At 37.3% G+C, this 16,303-nt stretch overlaps 2 protein-coding genes across 6 annotated transcripts; one reads left to right on the top strand and one right to left on the bottom strand.

The window, feature by feature from the left end:
• The first annotated feature begins 6,154 nt into the window (after positions 1–6,154).
• LOC104608023 (BTB/POZ domain-containing protein SR1IP1-like) lies at positions 6,155–9,396 on the top strand. Its single transcript, XM_010273869.2, has 5 exons — positions 6,155–6,545; positions 6,689–6,758; positions 6,999–7,610; positions 7,722–8,261; positions 8,501–9,396. Exons 1-5 carry the CDS (start codon positions 6,445–6,447, stop codon positions 9,038–9,040), a joined length of 1,863 nt encoding a protein of 620 aa, XP_010272171.1. The 5' UTR covers positions 6,155–6,444; the 3' UTR covers positions 9,041–9,396.
• A 3,286-nt stretch (positions 9,397–12,682) lies between these two features.
• LOC104608032 (uncharacterized) lies at positions 12,683–15,870 on the bottom strand. 5 transcript variants are annotated; one of them, XM_019199573.2, is made up of 5 exons: positions 15,579–15,733; positions 15,065–15,307; positions 14,769–14,840; positions 13,531–13,799; positions 12,683–13,426 (listed from the first exon to the last, which is right to left on the bottom strand). In XM_019199573.2, the coding sequence occupies exons 4-5, from the start codon at positions 13,609–13,611 to the stop codon at positions 12,860–12,862; spliced, it is 648 nt and encodes a 215-aa protein (XP_019055118.1). In that variant the 5' UTR covers positions 13,612–13,799; positions 14,769–14,840; positions 15,065–15,307; positions 15,579–15,733; the 3' UTR covers positions 12,683–12,859. The 5 variants fall into 5 exon arrangements, with proteins under 5 accessions (XP_019055118.1, XP_088743297.1, XP_010272191.1 ...); XM_088887171.1 differs by lacking the exons at positions 14,769–14,840; positions 15,579–15,733 and adding an exon at positions 15,758–15,870; XM_010273889.3 differs by lacking the exon at positions 14,769–14,840.
• Between the last annotated feature and the right edge of the window lie 433 nt (positions 15,871–16,303).

Below are 16,303 nucleotides of genomic sequence, written 5' to 3'. Positions count from 1 at the left end.
GTAGTAGCATCTATTATGTTGATAGAAATTTATGTTCCGGGTGGACCATTTAGTTTACGTCATGTCTTCATAATAGTACCAAGATGCGAATGCTTTCTTTTTCAATTATCTGGCTATTAACATTTACTGTTCTCACTTCTCAGTGAGGCAGTTTTCAGAAACATTATAAATAAAAATATATTAGGACATTTATTTATTTGTAATTAATATTATAAATATTAATTATAGGCTTGGCTCGTTTATACTAACTCATAACATAAATATGTTAAGAACGGGTGTGAGTTGTACTTTGGAAACGAACAAATTCAAGTTCCCTGGATCTGGTTCACGCACTGTAGCCTTCTAGTAGCGCCTAAGCTGGAAAGGACAAGATGGTTTGTTCTGCAATGAAGACCCATCACCGACGTTGGACGTTTGTTCTGCAAAGTCCAAACGGTACCTAGCACCTAAGCTAAAAAGGACAAGATGGGACTGGGGCTAACTGCTTTCCACTGCCTGTTCAACTAAGATACTCGATGGTATGGATAGACATGAAGTGAGCATCACATCAATAACGAGAGAACAAAACCAAATTAGAAGTCTATACAATAATTATGTTGATGCTATGGATGGAGTGGCATAGAAAGATTAAACAAAACAAAAAACCCTCAATTTCTCATGGGAGCTCGACTAATCTTGGTCCTTCGTACACGCTTATTTTTTAGCTTCATGATATAAGAGAGATTTGATCCTCCTATTTTTTTTTTCTCTCCTCTTTTTTGCTCTATGGGGCTGGGGGTAGTTCATCCCTCAAATCCATACCCCCCAACCCTGGTGTAGATAAAAAAACATGCTATCAACTAAAATCATCAGAGTTCAAAATTTTTACAAGCCAACTAGAGGAAAACCTCCAGCCTTATTTGCCACCAAATGAGCAGCCATATTACCCCACATAGAAATATACCAATAAAGACTATGGATACAGGAGTGAAGGTTAGGACGTGGGTTATGCCATAAACAGGGTTTTATGCAAGGTTTTTAAAACCGGACTGGACAGAACTTTTCTGGGGACTGGTTCCCGGGTCAAAAAAGTGGTTTTAGGGTGAAATGAAATCAGTTACCTGACTGCTTCCCAGTTTTTATAGTCTGACCGTTCGGTCCGGTCCAGTTTTGAAAACCATAATTTTAGGTTTTCTATTTTTTTGCTACAGATTTGGATGCACAGGATGTTGTATTTTCAATCTGCTTATGAAATGTTAAATGCATGACAAAATCTATGATGCATGAACTGCACTGTAAAGCAAAAAATCTTGATTTAGTGATAAAGCATATGTATCAATTGAATCTTTAATGTTGTTGCCAACTGAGGGGTGTTATTTTAGCTGATTCACTCCAGCATAAAAACGGATCCAATTTTTTGCAACCACCAACTTTGAGGAAGAGTGGGTTATTAGTGTGGTGTGTATCAATAAATACAAAAAAATCTTTACATCTTATAAAATACAAATAGATGATGTAACATTGTTAATATGATTAGTTGAAATTTTGAATATCATGCAGTAACTATGCAAAATGCACCGTGGTTGAACTGTAAACGCATATTTATGGATTAAATAGTGATTGCTATATGATATGAAAGGTTGTGCGGGACTCCTGGTGTTGGGTACAGGAGCAATTGTGTGATTGTGTCCACAGTTTTTTATCATACAATTCATTGAAGAGACAAGCTCGCTTTACAACTGTGTTTTAGAGAGCGCCACTTCCTTTTCCTTAACAAAGAGAAATCTCTTCTGGTAGAGACAATAAAGCATCTTCCCATAACGTTAGATCTAGTCATGACATCTTTCTTTTCTTTGCGAGGACAATTATACAAGACAGGATGAGGATAATGATCAATCAAACAATTATCTGTCAGGTTCTCTCTCTGGCATCCCTCTGCCAAGGCGTTTGCTGAAACTCTTTCTCTCTCTCTCTCTGTGTCTCTGTCTCTGTCTTCGAAATGGGCCCAAATAAATCCTGTGCGATAATGCAACAAGAAAGAATTGTATGGTTCAAAGAACTTGTTATGTACCTTAGGAAAACTCACCCCTAAAAGCTAATTATTAGAGAGAAGGAATCCAAGGGCATATATATATATACCCCACAACAGCATCCCATACTATGGATGTGAAATACATCAAACTAGCATCCCATACTACCAACACGAGACATGGATCATAACAGAACTATCCCAGTAAGAAGGTGTTAAACTACAGAAAATTTGATTTCGTGGGGGATTGGGGCGGCGGGTGAGAAGTCTTTTCTTGCTACATACATTAAAACACCAAGATTTCATCAGTTCATTCTTTTGCTAATTGCTAGTACGGATCCCTTGAGAGAAGACAGGGAAGTTGGGAGTTAATCTTCGTATAATATCTGTGTAAAACTAATATGGGCTTACAGAATTATGATAAAGAAGGTCCATGCCCTGCCAATCGAACAAGTGGAACGCATTCAGTGGCTTTGACATGATTTCTCTTCTGTTTGGACATTTCTTATCTAATTACTAATAATTTGCTTCCATGCCCTTTTCTTTTGTGTGTGTTTGTTTTTATGTTTCAATGCCCATTAAAAGAGCAAAAAAGCAAATCCCTTTTTTGGAAGAAAGAAAAGGAAATTTCTGATGTTTGTTCTCTCTGAGGCAATTATGTGGTCTTATTCTGGTTGTCTATTCCATAGGGAACCTCTGGATCGGCCTCATTCCCAATCCTTATCTGTGTGTATGTCTTTATAAAATTAGCTTATATTCTTTAATAAAATTTGGTTTAAATGTTGTGTTTTAATTAAAAGGTAAAAAGTTCAAATCACATGAAGGTTGTTTTTAATTCATTTCATTAATCAATAATATAAATAATTTGATCATTTTCAGTTTAATTTATTAAGGGATTTAATGTATCATCCGAATCCTATCAAAATCAAATCCAACAGGTAAAGTTCAATTAGATTCCAAATTAATACAATTGTGTTCAACTCTAGGTAGGTGATCCAATCTCAATCCTCCAATCAATTTACAGCCCCAAGTCCATGTCATCAATTCCTATGCTTCCTCTTTGTATGTATGGAAAAATTAGCTATCTAAAATCAACAGCCTGGGCCAACAACATTCTTCTCGCATGAAAAAAAGAACACACACACAAAAAAAAAAAACTTATTTTTGGGGCATGACACGTTAACATGGGCGTTGGGTAAAAGAATAATTATAGTCAATATATTTATAATTACAAAAACAAATAAAGAACTAAACGAGGATAAGGTGTCATGTACTATAAGCTTCAAAACAATATCAGTGCTGTATGTATTGCTTCTTGCTTGCTTGGTAAACCAACTGTGTCATGTAGTAGGGAGAATTTTGTTGACAGCCCATGCTGTTGAGTGTTGAGTGTCGAATAGTAGGGGTGCTCTACTTTTTTTTAACCGAATCGGTAAAACTGGTACTACCGATTTTTGTAATTGTGAGTCTTTTCGGTTTTTTAATTTTTACAATATATATTATAAAATACATATATATATATATATAATAAAAAATATAAATGAATATATATAATATTATATTTTAAATAATAAATAAAATATCATATATTATAAATATATATAGTACATATTTATTAATTTATAATATATAAAAATATAAAATATATATAATATATGTATACCGGTTGGCTTGGTTAATCGTCGGTTTTCTATATTGGTTAACTGAAATCAAATCAATCAATTTGGTTAATCGGTTTTTTAGTTCAGTTTCTGTCGATTTAATTTTTCGGTTTTTTTGTTCACCCCTATCGAATAGACCTGTTCATAGACCGGGTTTGAGCTTAGCTTTTGTCAAAATTGTAATAGGCCCGACCCAAAACCTGAGCCTGATACAGTGTAAAGTTGGGCCCAAAACCTGGCCCGTGAACAGGTCTAGTGTCGAACATGAACAACCAAAGTTCAGCCTTTTGAAATTCTAATTTTGTAAATATAAAATAAATCCAAAGAAAGGGCCGAATCTGATTTCTAAACACATGGCAAAAGGTTTGTGCTGAGCCTGAAAGGGTGATTTGAGAAATATGTGAGACTCTCTTGGGTCCTTAGCCATCTTGCCACGTGGAAGGTTCCCATGTCATTGGACTTGTTTGGACCAATAGGGTCCTTCTGTATTTTTAAAATTTTACGTGATTTTATAGAGTGAACTTATCTTAGATATTATTTCAAAACTTACAAATCAAGTCATTTTCCAGAGTCTCACTACTACTCTTATACAACCTTTCACAGCTTAAAAAGATCAAATGTGATGATAAGGGTGACCAAGACAACGAAGATGACAACGATGTTTGTGGAACTCAATTTCTGCAATATAATTGTGGTAGCTGCATGCAAATGATATGATGGTTGATCTATCATGATGACGACGATGATGAGGAAGAGCATGGGGATTGATTTGATGGTCCGGATCTCTTGAAAGCAAACCCAGCTGCACTGCACATTGGAAAAATATGGAAGTTCAGATTTGCTGTACTTTTGTTTTTTTTTCCACTGCACTTGTCGAAGATGAGGATGACAGAAAGATTTATTTTCTCACATGATTCCTGAAATTTCTTGAAAAAAAAATTCTTTCATGATATTGATATCAGAGTTTAAAATAATTGGAAATTATCATAAATCATGTATTTCCCTTGGACAAATGCTTTTGGAAGTGGCTGAGGGACAGTGATCCAGTTCCAGTCCATCCACCGATTCTGCGATTCAACATTCAAGCAGGCAGTTTGTCCATTGTGTTTGTTCAAAACCGTCTATATATAATCCTGAATCTAGTCAGTTGGCACCCGGCCGGTATGACCAATCAGGAGATCAACAATAGTTTGAATTTGTTTTGGGCTCGGATTGGACTGGGCAATTGACCGGGTTACCTGGTGACCATTCCACGTCCTGATGAATTGATGGTTCTTGCCGTGAGAACGAGCTAACCAGTTACTAGTCAGTGCCGTGACCCTGTAACCATTCCAGTTTTCTATCAGATCCCACTTAATTTGAAAATTGGTTTGAAGACACACTGATTTGAGCTTAGTTTTGTCCACCACATCACATGCAAATACACTCACTTGGGACTTGGGAGTATGTATGGAGTTTGGACCGTTGAAACTTTAAATGGGTCCAATTTGGGAAGGATCGATAGTACAAATATAAATATAATGTACAATACAAAGAGTACACAAAGTTTGGCAATGGACATATTTGTATTTACATTCTTTCTGAACAGAACCAAAATTGAAAAATTAGTGGGGAGAAATTAGCTATGCTGATTCAGGGTCCCTTCATTTGCTATGATATACATTAGACGTATGAAAATATAATAATTATATTAAGAGGTATATTAATATTGATATTTTTTTTTCTTTGAACTTCTGAATTGGTAAAAAGTTATTATTTTGAATTTTGAAAATTGTCAACTATCTATTTTAACTTTATATATGAGATTTCTTTTTATATTTATGTTTTATTAGTATCATCGAAAAATAAAAAGTTATAAAATTCTTCTTTAAGAGATAAAAAATAAAAATAAAACGAACACCTATTTTTCTCTTAAATTTATAAAATATTTCTTAAAAAATAAGAATTAACCCCAAACCCCAATCCACGCGCCCTTCGGTGTTTACTGTGGCCCCCACTTTAAAGGCCACTTCATCCAATTCAGAGTGAGGCAGCAGCAATACATCAAAGGGCCATGCTTCAGAGTTTTAGGTCCAATGTAACTTCCAATTCACTCAGGAGAGAGCAGCCTCGCAGGTTTTATGGCTGTAATGTTTCGTACGTGATCTATTTTTACGGTTGGCCGTTGCTAAAGGTACAAGGATTATTGCCATCTGTGATCTGGCCCATCTCCCATCCATCCGTTTGAGCTTGAAACACCACACAATATCAAGTACATTTCGGGTCCATCAACCGTTGATAATTGAATCGAATCCCCGTACAAGATACAACTTTCATTTATTTTGACTCTTTTTACCCCTGTGAAAATTATCCCCTCCCCAATAGATGAGGGATAGTTTCGGTAATTTGTTAAGCGTGACACAGACAGCATCGTGATCAGTGATACTTGGCTCGTATAGTTTCAAGACGACAAGTCGATAATTCAATTATGGAACAGTAAAAATTTTTGTTTATGTTTTCAATTTTAGTACTTGCTTAAGCTTAAAATCTCAACTCTCAAACTCTCAATCTCAGATGGTAGAACAGGGAGAAGGAGAAGAAGAAGGAAACTAAATATACAAATAGATAAAGGAAGAAGAAGAAGAAGACATGGTGATGCTAACTGGTTCTCCTTGACCACAACCTTAATAAAGAATTGTATCCGACTCTGTCGATTTCTGCTTCGTGTTCCACCTTCTGATGGAGACACTATCAAGAACAACAACAAGAAGAAGATAAGATTCTCGCGTTACAGATATGGTGGAGCTTGATCAAGAGGAAGCTGCACTGCCAGCTATTAACATGTCATCCAAAAAGAAACAGCTGCTCTCCACTGCCATGAAGAGAACAAGTGAATGGTCTGCTTCTGCTTCTTTTGCTTTCAGTTTCTTTACTCGGGTTTCTTTCAATAGTTTAAAATCTTATCTGCTTCAGTTGAATGAATAATTTTTTCTCGGATAATAACAAAGATCTTGAAGATGGTCAGCTTGAATTTCGACAGGATTTTCTCCCAGGAGATCCCTAGCGATGTCACAGTTCATGCTGGAGGAGCCTCTTTCTCATTGCACAAGGTAGATCCTAATCTTTCTTTTCTTTTCTTTTTCTTTGATTTTCATTCTTTAATATCGATAAATTTGCAAAACATGGTAGTATCAGTAAACAAAAAAAAGAAAAAGAAAAAGAAGATTACATGACCAATTGACTGAAACAGAGACTGAGAATCTGAGATAAGTAAGCGGAATCTGTCCTTGAATTGCGAATTTAGAGTAGGGTTTCAATTGAATCTCATTCATTAATAACTTCAATTGCAGTTTCCATTGGTATCAAAGTGTGGATATATAAGGAAATTGGTCTCTGAAGCTAGTGATGCCGCTGTTTCTGTCATTGAACTCCCTGATGTTCCAGGTGGGGAGGCATTTGAACTGGCTGCAAAATTCTGTTATGGAATAAACTTTGAGATAAGTACAGAGAACATTGCCATGCTCCGGTGCATGGCGGAGTATCTTGAGATGACAGAGGACTATGCAGTCGGAAACCTTGTGGGTAGAACAGAGGACTACTTGAATGAAGTGGCACTGAAGAGCCTTTCTGGTGCTATCTCCGTGTTGCATGCGTCAGAAAACCTCCTTCCAATGGCAGAGAAGGTAAAATTGGTTAGTCGATCCATAGATGCTGTTGCATATATTGCCTGTAAGGAGAGCCAATTCTGTATGCCTGGGAAGACGGAGAATAGACACGAGGTTGTCAATTCTTCCTCAGGGTCTCACCTTAAACCCATTGTAGATTGGTGGGCTGAAGACTTAACTGTTCTCAGGATTGATGTCTTTCATCGAGTTATCATGGCAATGTTGGCGAGAGGCTTTAAACAGTATGCACTTGGTCCAATACTGATGCTCTATGCGCAGAAATCTCTTCGAGGTTTGGTGAGAAACCAGTCTGAAAATCTGATTGATTGTGTTTCTCTTCTTCTTCTTCTTCTTCTTCTTCTTCTTCTTCTTCTTCCCATGTACTTAATTTGGAATCTCTTGGTGCAGGAAATATTTGGAAAGGCGAGGAAAAAAATTGAGCCTAAACAAGAGCACGAGAAGAGGGTCATTTTGGAGACCATTGTAAGTCTTCTGCCAAGGGAGAAGAATGCAATGTCTGTTAGCTTTCTCTCTATGCTACTACGTGCAGCTATATATCTGGAAACAACGGTTGCATGCCGGCTTGATCTGGAGAAGAGGATGGGTCTGCAACTTGGACAGGCGGTGCTGGATGATCTCTTGATTCCTTCATTTTCCTTCACTGGGGATACATTGTTTGATGTGGACACGGTGCAGCGGATCATGATGAACTACCTTGATTATGAATTGGAAGCCGCTCGTCTGGGCTACAATGCAGACGAAGAGTATGTCTCCCCTCCTCCGAGTGACATGGAGCGGGTTGGGAAGCTAATGGAGAGCTACCTTGCTGAAATAGCTTCTGACCGTAATTTATCTGTATCGAGGTTCATTGCTCTTGCTGAGTTGATCCCAGAACAAGCAAGGGTAACAGAGGATGGAATGTACAGAGCCATTGATATATACTTGAAGGTTTGTTTGCTGTATACGGAATTTTCTTTTCATCTATGCTTAATCTATTACTGTGCTTAATTTTTTATGTATTACAGTCACTTGAATGGCCGCCTAGTCATCATAGTTGGGGAAGTACATAGATGAGCTCATCAACTAATTCTCTTCTCTATCTAGCTTCTGTTACTTTTACCAAATTATAGTTTTCTTCTTACAGAAAATTATCTGGGCAATATTATACCATGGTTTTCACATTGCAGGCTCATCCTGCTCTGACTGACATGGAGAGGAAGAAGGTTTGCAGCTTGATGGACTGCCAGAAGCTATCCCGGGAAGCCTGTGCTCATGCAGCCCAGAACGATCGGCTCCCTGTGCAAATCGTGGTTCAGGTTCTTTACTACGAGCAGCAACGTCTTCGGGATGTTATGGGTGGTGGCAACCTCATGGGTGGGGAATCTCCTTCTCTGCCTCAAAAATTGAATTTGTACTCTGCAGATTATCACTCAGCCCCTGATGAGGTCGTGAGCTTACGAAGAGAAAACGAAGACCTGAAGATAGAGCTGGTAAAGATGCGGATGCGATTAAAACAACTCGAAAAATCAGCAGAAATCATCCCATCGGGAAGCACTCCACCATCTGCTGATAAGCCTCCGTTGCCTCGGTCGAAACCGTCATTTATCAACTCTGTGTCCAAAAAGCTTGGGCGCCTCTACCCCTTCGTGCGTGCAGATGGAGTGAAGCCTTCTGATGGCAAAGGTCGGATAAAGCCCAGCAGAAATAGACGGCATTCCATCTCTTGATTCATCTATGCAGCTCTGATTTCAAAATATTTTACTTACTGCAGGCAACAACAGGAGTATACTCTGTTTCTATGTCCTTGTTTCAATGGCTTGACAACAGGACATAGTGGGCATTCTTTTTTTTTTTTATTTTCCCCACTCTACTTCAATCAAGTAAATGTGGTTGTAAATTATTTTGCCATTACAGTTCCTAGAACTCTAGAGATTCAAGGTTGGTGATTAGTAAAATACAGAGACCATAATACTAATAGAGTTTCTCTTTACTAGGATGGCCGATTGCAGTTAATTTCTACATTAGAAATGGGAAAAATATTGTCAGTTAAATCCATTTGTTATTTAAGGCTTAAAAGTTCTTTGTACTCTGAGTTTCAACAAGCCTTAAACACTAAGCATTAATTTTACTATATGTAGATGATAAATTGCCTCGGTGGATATTATCATTTATCACAGAAAAGGTTCCATTAATTGTACCGGTTCAACGGCTTGGAGTATGAAGTTTAAACTGATAAGAACATATATATTGATATATTGGGTTGTCGTCACTGTCACAGAGACTTGTTCTTTCTTCTTCCTTGTGGAAATCAACGTCACAGGCTAACAGCAGCTTCAGATATCGTACTGTATTATCATGTCAGAGGCATGCCTCCATTTTTGTTTGGATAACTTTTGTCCGGACAAACACAGAAGTCCCTCATGCAATTGTACAAATTAAACAAGAGACATAAACGAGCACTGCCATACTCTCTTGTTTTCAACCTTTTTTTTTATTATTATAATGAGCAAAATATATGTTACGGGGAGAGCAATTTAGGGCTGTAAATATCTTTCATGTTTGGCTTTTCTTCTTTTCATTAAAACATTGCATTCTCACATGAACTAAAACAACCTTGTCAAATTTATCTTATATCTTGCTCTGGAAGTGTCGGCATTCTGAATTTCTAGAGAGAGAGAGAGAGTAGTACAGCATAACAGCAAATTAAGCTAAAGGTTTGTCCATGAATTATTGGAACCTTTTGGAAAAGCGAGAAATGCACGAGGGACAGTAGTGGTTGTTCATGCTGTGGTCGGACAGGTTAGTAGTAGTGCTTATTCATGTAGTGGCCAATCACAATAGAACCAAAAGAGCATGTCCACTAAAAGCGGTTCATCCAGTCTGGGAAGCAAATGGTTGTACCAAGAAATTAACAGTTTTGTCCTGACATATAAAAGAGTTCTGTACGTATGGTTGTTTTTGATAGTTATCATTTCAAAAGAAATAGTTGTTTAAAACAATGGAAAAGTTTTCTTTCTGAAATCCTTACCAAACGGCGCATATATGCTCCATAAAAATTTTGACATGGAAAGTCTTTTCCATGTTGTTTACTTGGAATCTAATTCTTGGGACCGATACCTTGTTTAAATTTTACTTTATGGACTAATAAGCCTGCTTTCTACTTCTGCTGGTTAATTGCCAAAGAATTAAAGTGGGTGTAAAATATAAGAGAAATTGAATATATCGCATTAATTCAATAATAAGTAGTATAAAATCAATCTAACTTAATCTCTACCCTAAACCCATCCTAACCATCTTAAAACTCTCTATCTCATTGTTATTTCATGATGACAAACTGAACCTTATCTCAACTCCCTAACACGCCCCCTCAAATATATGGTATATGTTTGGCATCGATGTTGCAGAATACGGTGTTGTATCTGTGTGGATTGGAAGTACCGTTTTATGAAAAAATGGTGTCTTTTTTTTGTTTGAAAATTAAACATTGCTGTCAAGTAGGACGTTTCCTGGAGCAATAGTAACATCTACTGTTTAGTACCAATGCTCTATATTTGTTTTTAGCACTGCTACCCATTATAGGAAGTCCATGTCACTGCCACATCATGTCCTCGTTGGCTGTAGCGAGCTCCAATTTGAGAAAACATTGAATTCGGCGTTGATCCAAACAACGCCTTCTCGATTTCCAAAGCATGGCTTGGAGCACCGTTTTTTATGAAAAAGCAATTCTAAACATATTGACATTTCATGGAGCACCAATTTTTCCAACATGGCGTTGATGTGTCACCGTTTTCTGGAGCAATGACACTGGTTCCAAACACCGCCATGGGAATCAAAGATCTCAATGTATTTGATAAAAAAAAGTGATGATGTCCAATCCAACTATGATGATGATCATGAGGCAAGTAGTCCTTATGTGTAGAAGATGATGTGGCATGTATTCCTTCTATGAAGATGATGATGTGGCAAGTAATATGTATATATATATATGACCACCTTTGATGATGACATAACGATAACATAATGCCAACTTGACAAGAACATAATACTTCTTCAAGAGGTTATTAGAATAGAACAATTGATTTCACTCTCCATCCATCTCTTACTTGGGGAGAAAACCAATCCACTTTGTTTGGGTCAGGCCTAAAAACTTCAAGGGCGTTTGGTCTCTTCAAGCAGAACTCTTTGTTTTCCATACCTCAACCTATCAAATTTAGACTATAAGAAATTAGCCAACTACTTGAATCCACTAATTAACCCACAAAATCAATGAGTACTTAAAAATTAATTAAGAAATTCAAAGACATAAAATAATGAAAGATATGCAACTCCCTTGTCATAAAGATTAAAGCTTTGTGTCCCCACCTGAATCCCAAATTCTATAATGATTATCCATAATCATGATAAGTTTTTGTGTATACATAGTCAGCACACGATCCAAAGCATTGGGCTTGAAATTTTGGCTACCGGTGAGGATTTGATAAAGATAGTCCCTTTCCGCATTACAATGATTCAATGCCCAACATCAATTGTAAGGTTCTCCGAAATCAAAGATGATATCATCGTCTTTACTACCATGCATGATCCAGTTTTGTTTCCTAGCTATATTTCTCGTATATTGATTTGACAATCAAATTGATGATCGATCACCCCCTAGGTTCATTTAAAAAAAAAAAAAAAAAAAGAAGATGACCACCTTTGAGGAGGTTGGACCTCTCCTTGAACACCTTGAGGGTGTCCGGCCTTTTAAAACAAGACTCTTCTTTGTTCAGACCTTAACGTTTGGCATGTTCTTGCACGAATTAGCCGCTCTCATGCTCAAATCCACATTCTCATATTTGTCAAATAAGGTTTTACAATTGCACCAGGCAATGGCCTCTTCATACCTCAACCCATCAATACAAATTCCAAAATTTGAAATAATTAACTCATACACTAAATCCCCACTAACCCACTAACCTTACAACCTAACAATTCAGAAAAAAATACAATAACTAAAGTTAGGTAACATATGGAACCTTAAGCAATGTTTGGAAGGAGTACAAATTATGCACAGTACAAATACATATAAAATAATACAAAATATAAGATTTTGCACTCTACATATTTGTATTTGTACTCCTTCCAAACTGAGCTGTTAATTACCTTAATGCACGAAGAAAAGAAGCACTCATGCAGTTGTATAGTGACCACGATTCTTGTTAATTACCTTAATGCACGAAGAAGAAGCAATCATGCAGTTGTATAGTGACCACGATTCTTGTTAATTACCTTAATGCACGAAGAAAAGAAGCACAGTAAACTACGCTAGCTGAAATTGGTAGAGAAATCATTTCCCAGTTGAGTGGGTTTAGTAACAATGGAAATGTGTATTTGGGATTTCCAGAACTGAATCTAATTGGAATATATCTGTAACTATATCCTGCTTGTTTAGTTCTTTATAAACTTCATCATCCACTATACTGAAAACTAAGAGAAAAAGTTAACACAAACAGCCATCAAGGATTAGTCAATCAGATCAGAAGCAGTTTAAAAGTTCGGAAGCTAGTCTAAGTCAGGTTCAGACTGAAAACATGGTAAAGCCAAGGAGGCCGGTTTAGTGTCTCTTGTCTCAATTGTTCTTCAACATCAAAAGTGTTCTTCCTTTCACTCTGGAAACCCGATTGCATGTCAGGAACCTGAATGAGCCCCCAGTTATGGCCTCCTAACTCTTCCCTTGTATCAATCCTGTTATGGGCCCCGGTATTTGTCTTCATATGGCCAGATTCAGTGGACGACGAAGAAAAACTTGGTCCAGAATCTGAAGTTAGTGGTGTTTCATCTTTTTTTCTTCGTCTGTAAATTGCGGGCCCCAGTGTTAGCTCAATATCGCTCTCGTCCTCTATCTCCAGCACTCCATCTCCACCTTCGTCCGCATTGCAGTCTTCGGCTGGCTGTTCCAGGTCAAGTCTCCTTCGTGGCTTCTGCTGTTCTCTGTAAGTACAATTAGCCTGGCTGAAACTGATATCCTTCTCTAAGTTCCATCCATTTGGAACACACCTATCTGGTCCAGTACTGCCTTTCATGTTGTTCATTAGCATCTTCTGAATTTGGTATAGACGATGAAGTTCATATAGCTGCACGATCGATCACCCTCATCAAGCTTAGAATTATAGGGGATAGACAATGGACCGATGAGAAAAGAAGGAGAAATCAAAGAAAGGTTTTACGTTTGGAGTACCTGCTCTTTGAATGTCTTTTCATGCTTTAGCATGGCCATTTTCATGGATTCCTTATCATAAGGCTTCAGAATTCTCTCCATCTGAGCTGCAGTTTGCCTTTTTGTTCTTCCTCCTTTCTTTCTCTGATGGTGATCTTCACAAGAAAAATCAAAATTAACAACTCGGAGATGTTTCTGTTCAGATTTCGGATCGGGTTCTATTCTTCAGATTTGCATCTTGAATATTTATAAGATGTCAAAACATATCGCCTTATTGCCTCTTCCTGTACCTGTCAAACAAGAAAATTGTTGCAAAAAGTTCAAAAAAAAAAAAAACAGAACCCGGTAGATCAAAATTACAGCTGTTGGAGATTGGCCTATACAGTATACACTGTCACAACCCAAAATTTTCAGATCATAAAGCATCGACATGTGGAAAAATGGGCGTAACTACTGTCATGACTCGAATTTCTTTTTATACAACTATCAAAATGAAAGAAAGGCGATGCCAGCTTTTTTTTAGACCTGTTTGGTTCTTCCATGTGCTGAACAATCTCTGGAAGATCACATAGAAGGACCTTGTCTCAAATTTCTTTAACAAAGATAAGACTAGAGTTATCTTCTTCTACATGAGATTTACTTCAAACAAAGAAATACTCTTTCTTTATTCGCTGTTGGCCACTTTGCTCAGTCCTCACCTAATATTTCTCCTTGTAATTAAAACCGCTTTTATTAATTTCTTAATTCTGGGAATAAATAAATTCATCGTTTTTGCTTGCTTTTCTGGCGCTAGCTCAGAGTGTCTTGTAAATTTTAAAACCAGTGATAAACATAAATAGAGAGGACAAACAAAATAAATGGACAATTAAATTAAAGGATCTCAAGAAGAAAAAAAAGGCAATTAATTAAGGGATCATATCCATAAATCACTAGAATGTCATTGGTAGAACTGAATGTCTCAAGTTTCAGTTCCTACTGATATATTCATATTCTTTTCCAGTTCCTGATAACCAAGCAAGGCTACTATCAAAAGCAAGTAGATACCAATCAGAGCAAGTTTGATCCGAGGCTTTTATGTTTTCTGAAATTAGCAATTCATAAGAGTTATAATGTGGGTGTACTGCCCGGTGATAAAGCTTACCAACAGGAGGTGTTGACAAGCTTTAAAGGTCGGGGCGTATTGAACTAGCAACCCTAACAGGAAACATATATAATCTATTCTGAAAACAGACAAAAGTATATTTCAGAAAACAGAATACCAGTTCCGATTGCAATCCAGAGAGCCCAACTGTCCAATTTATAATAGCATGTTGGGTATCGACATGTTCCATCTGTAGAGGGAATAAAACGGAGCTCTATGACCACAAGCTAAGGTCATTCAAAACAGATCTCTGTACAGATCTCTGAAATTTCAGGTACAGTAGGATAATTTTTGAGCAGGCAAGGTTCGAGGAACAAGTAAGAAAAACGTCTGTAATCTTGTGTCTTTCAACAACTTAATCAAGTATAAGAGGTGAAGGTAGAAAAGAGAAGAGAGAAGAGTGCGTATCCTGACCTGTGGAGTCTGGTGATGAGCTGATAAGTAGAGATCGAACACCTTGGTATTCCGAGGAGGAAGAAGAAGGAAGAAAGAAAGAAAGAAGGAAAAGAAATTCAAACTCCTTCAGGGGGGGAGAGCAACACGACTATTTATGTGCTTGCACCCACTCCTCTCCAACCACAGCTAGCTTTGAGGAAACAAGCTAACACACACCCTCTTAGTCTTAGCTTGGCATTCCGAACGAATTAAGTATATACACTGCGAACATAGAATAAGATGAAATAAAAACCAGAGAAGAATTTAAGATTCTCTCTTTTCACAGTGAGAGGAAAATATTATTGTATTAGGGAATGAGGCATGCCAAACAAATCCCAGTGCCTTGGCCAATATGATTCGAGGTATGTGGAAGAGATGCTTGGGACAGGTTCAGCACAAGAAGCAAAAATATTTTAATTTAAATATAATAAAAAGAAAACCTCCTCAAATATATTATTCTATAATAGCTAAGTTCAGAAGCTCAGAGCCTTACTACTCCAGACAATCATCAAGCGGACAGCTTAGCCTGCTAAGATGAATCACATGCACCAGGAATTCTATATCTCCATTAACAGTTGTCTCAATAATATACACATTTTATATCCATGCACTATACATTCATATGGAGTGAGAGAGAAGAGAGAGAGAGAGAGAGAGAGAGAGAGGCCTTACATTCCTTAAGGTAGGCCGTGACGCTCCACTTCATTGATCTTTCCCGTACGCTATGTGGGTACCTCTCTCTCTCTCTCTCTCTCTCTCTCTCTCTCTCTCTCAAGAAATAGTCCAAAAAATCATCAAAACAAAGCAATGCAAAATTAAACCTAGCTGTAATGTCTTAAGGGAAGATTGGGAAGTTATTTAGTGAAGCATGCATTCTACTTCAAATTCAGGATTTAAGAACATTAAATGGTAATAATATGTACATGCATGAAGTTCATCACCATGAACGTAAGCGTGCAGAAAATTAAAGGGGGTCCTGGCCTGGGTCCTTGCCACGCTGAAGAATGACATCATAGAGACTATGTATGATGATTGATGAGGGCCGGGGCACCCTTGATATAACATGTGTTGTTTGTCCAGATCAGATAGATCATCATCATCATCATCACATAGTATCCGTACATAACCCTTTGAATTTAGGGATTTTTAGATGACTGAACGGTAAAAACCCCTTGATTTTATTATTAAAAGGAAACTTATCAAAAATGCATGTATGAT

This window comes from Nelumbo nucifera, chromosome 5, assembly GCF_055504915.1.
Source record: "Nelumbo nucifera cultivar China Antique chromosome 5, China Antique-T2T, whole genome shotgun sequence".
Classification (NCBI taxonomy): domain Eukaryota; kingdom Viridiplantae; phylum Streptophyta; class Magnoliopsida; order Proteales; family Nelumbonaceae; genus Nelumbo; species Nelumbo nucifera.
This window is presented reverse-complemented; position numbering and strand designations above follow the sequence as displayed.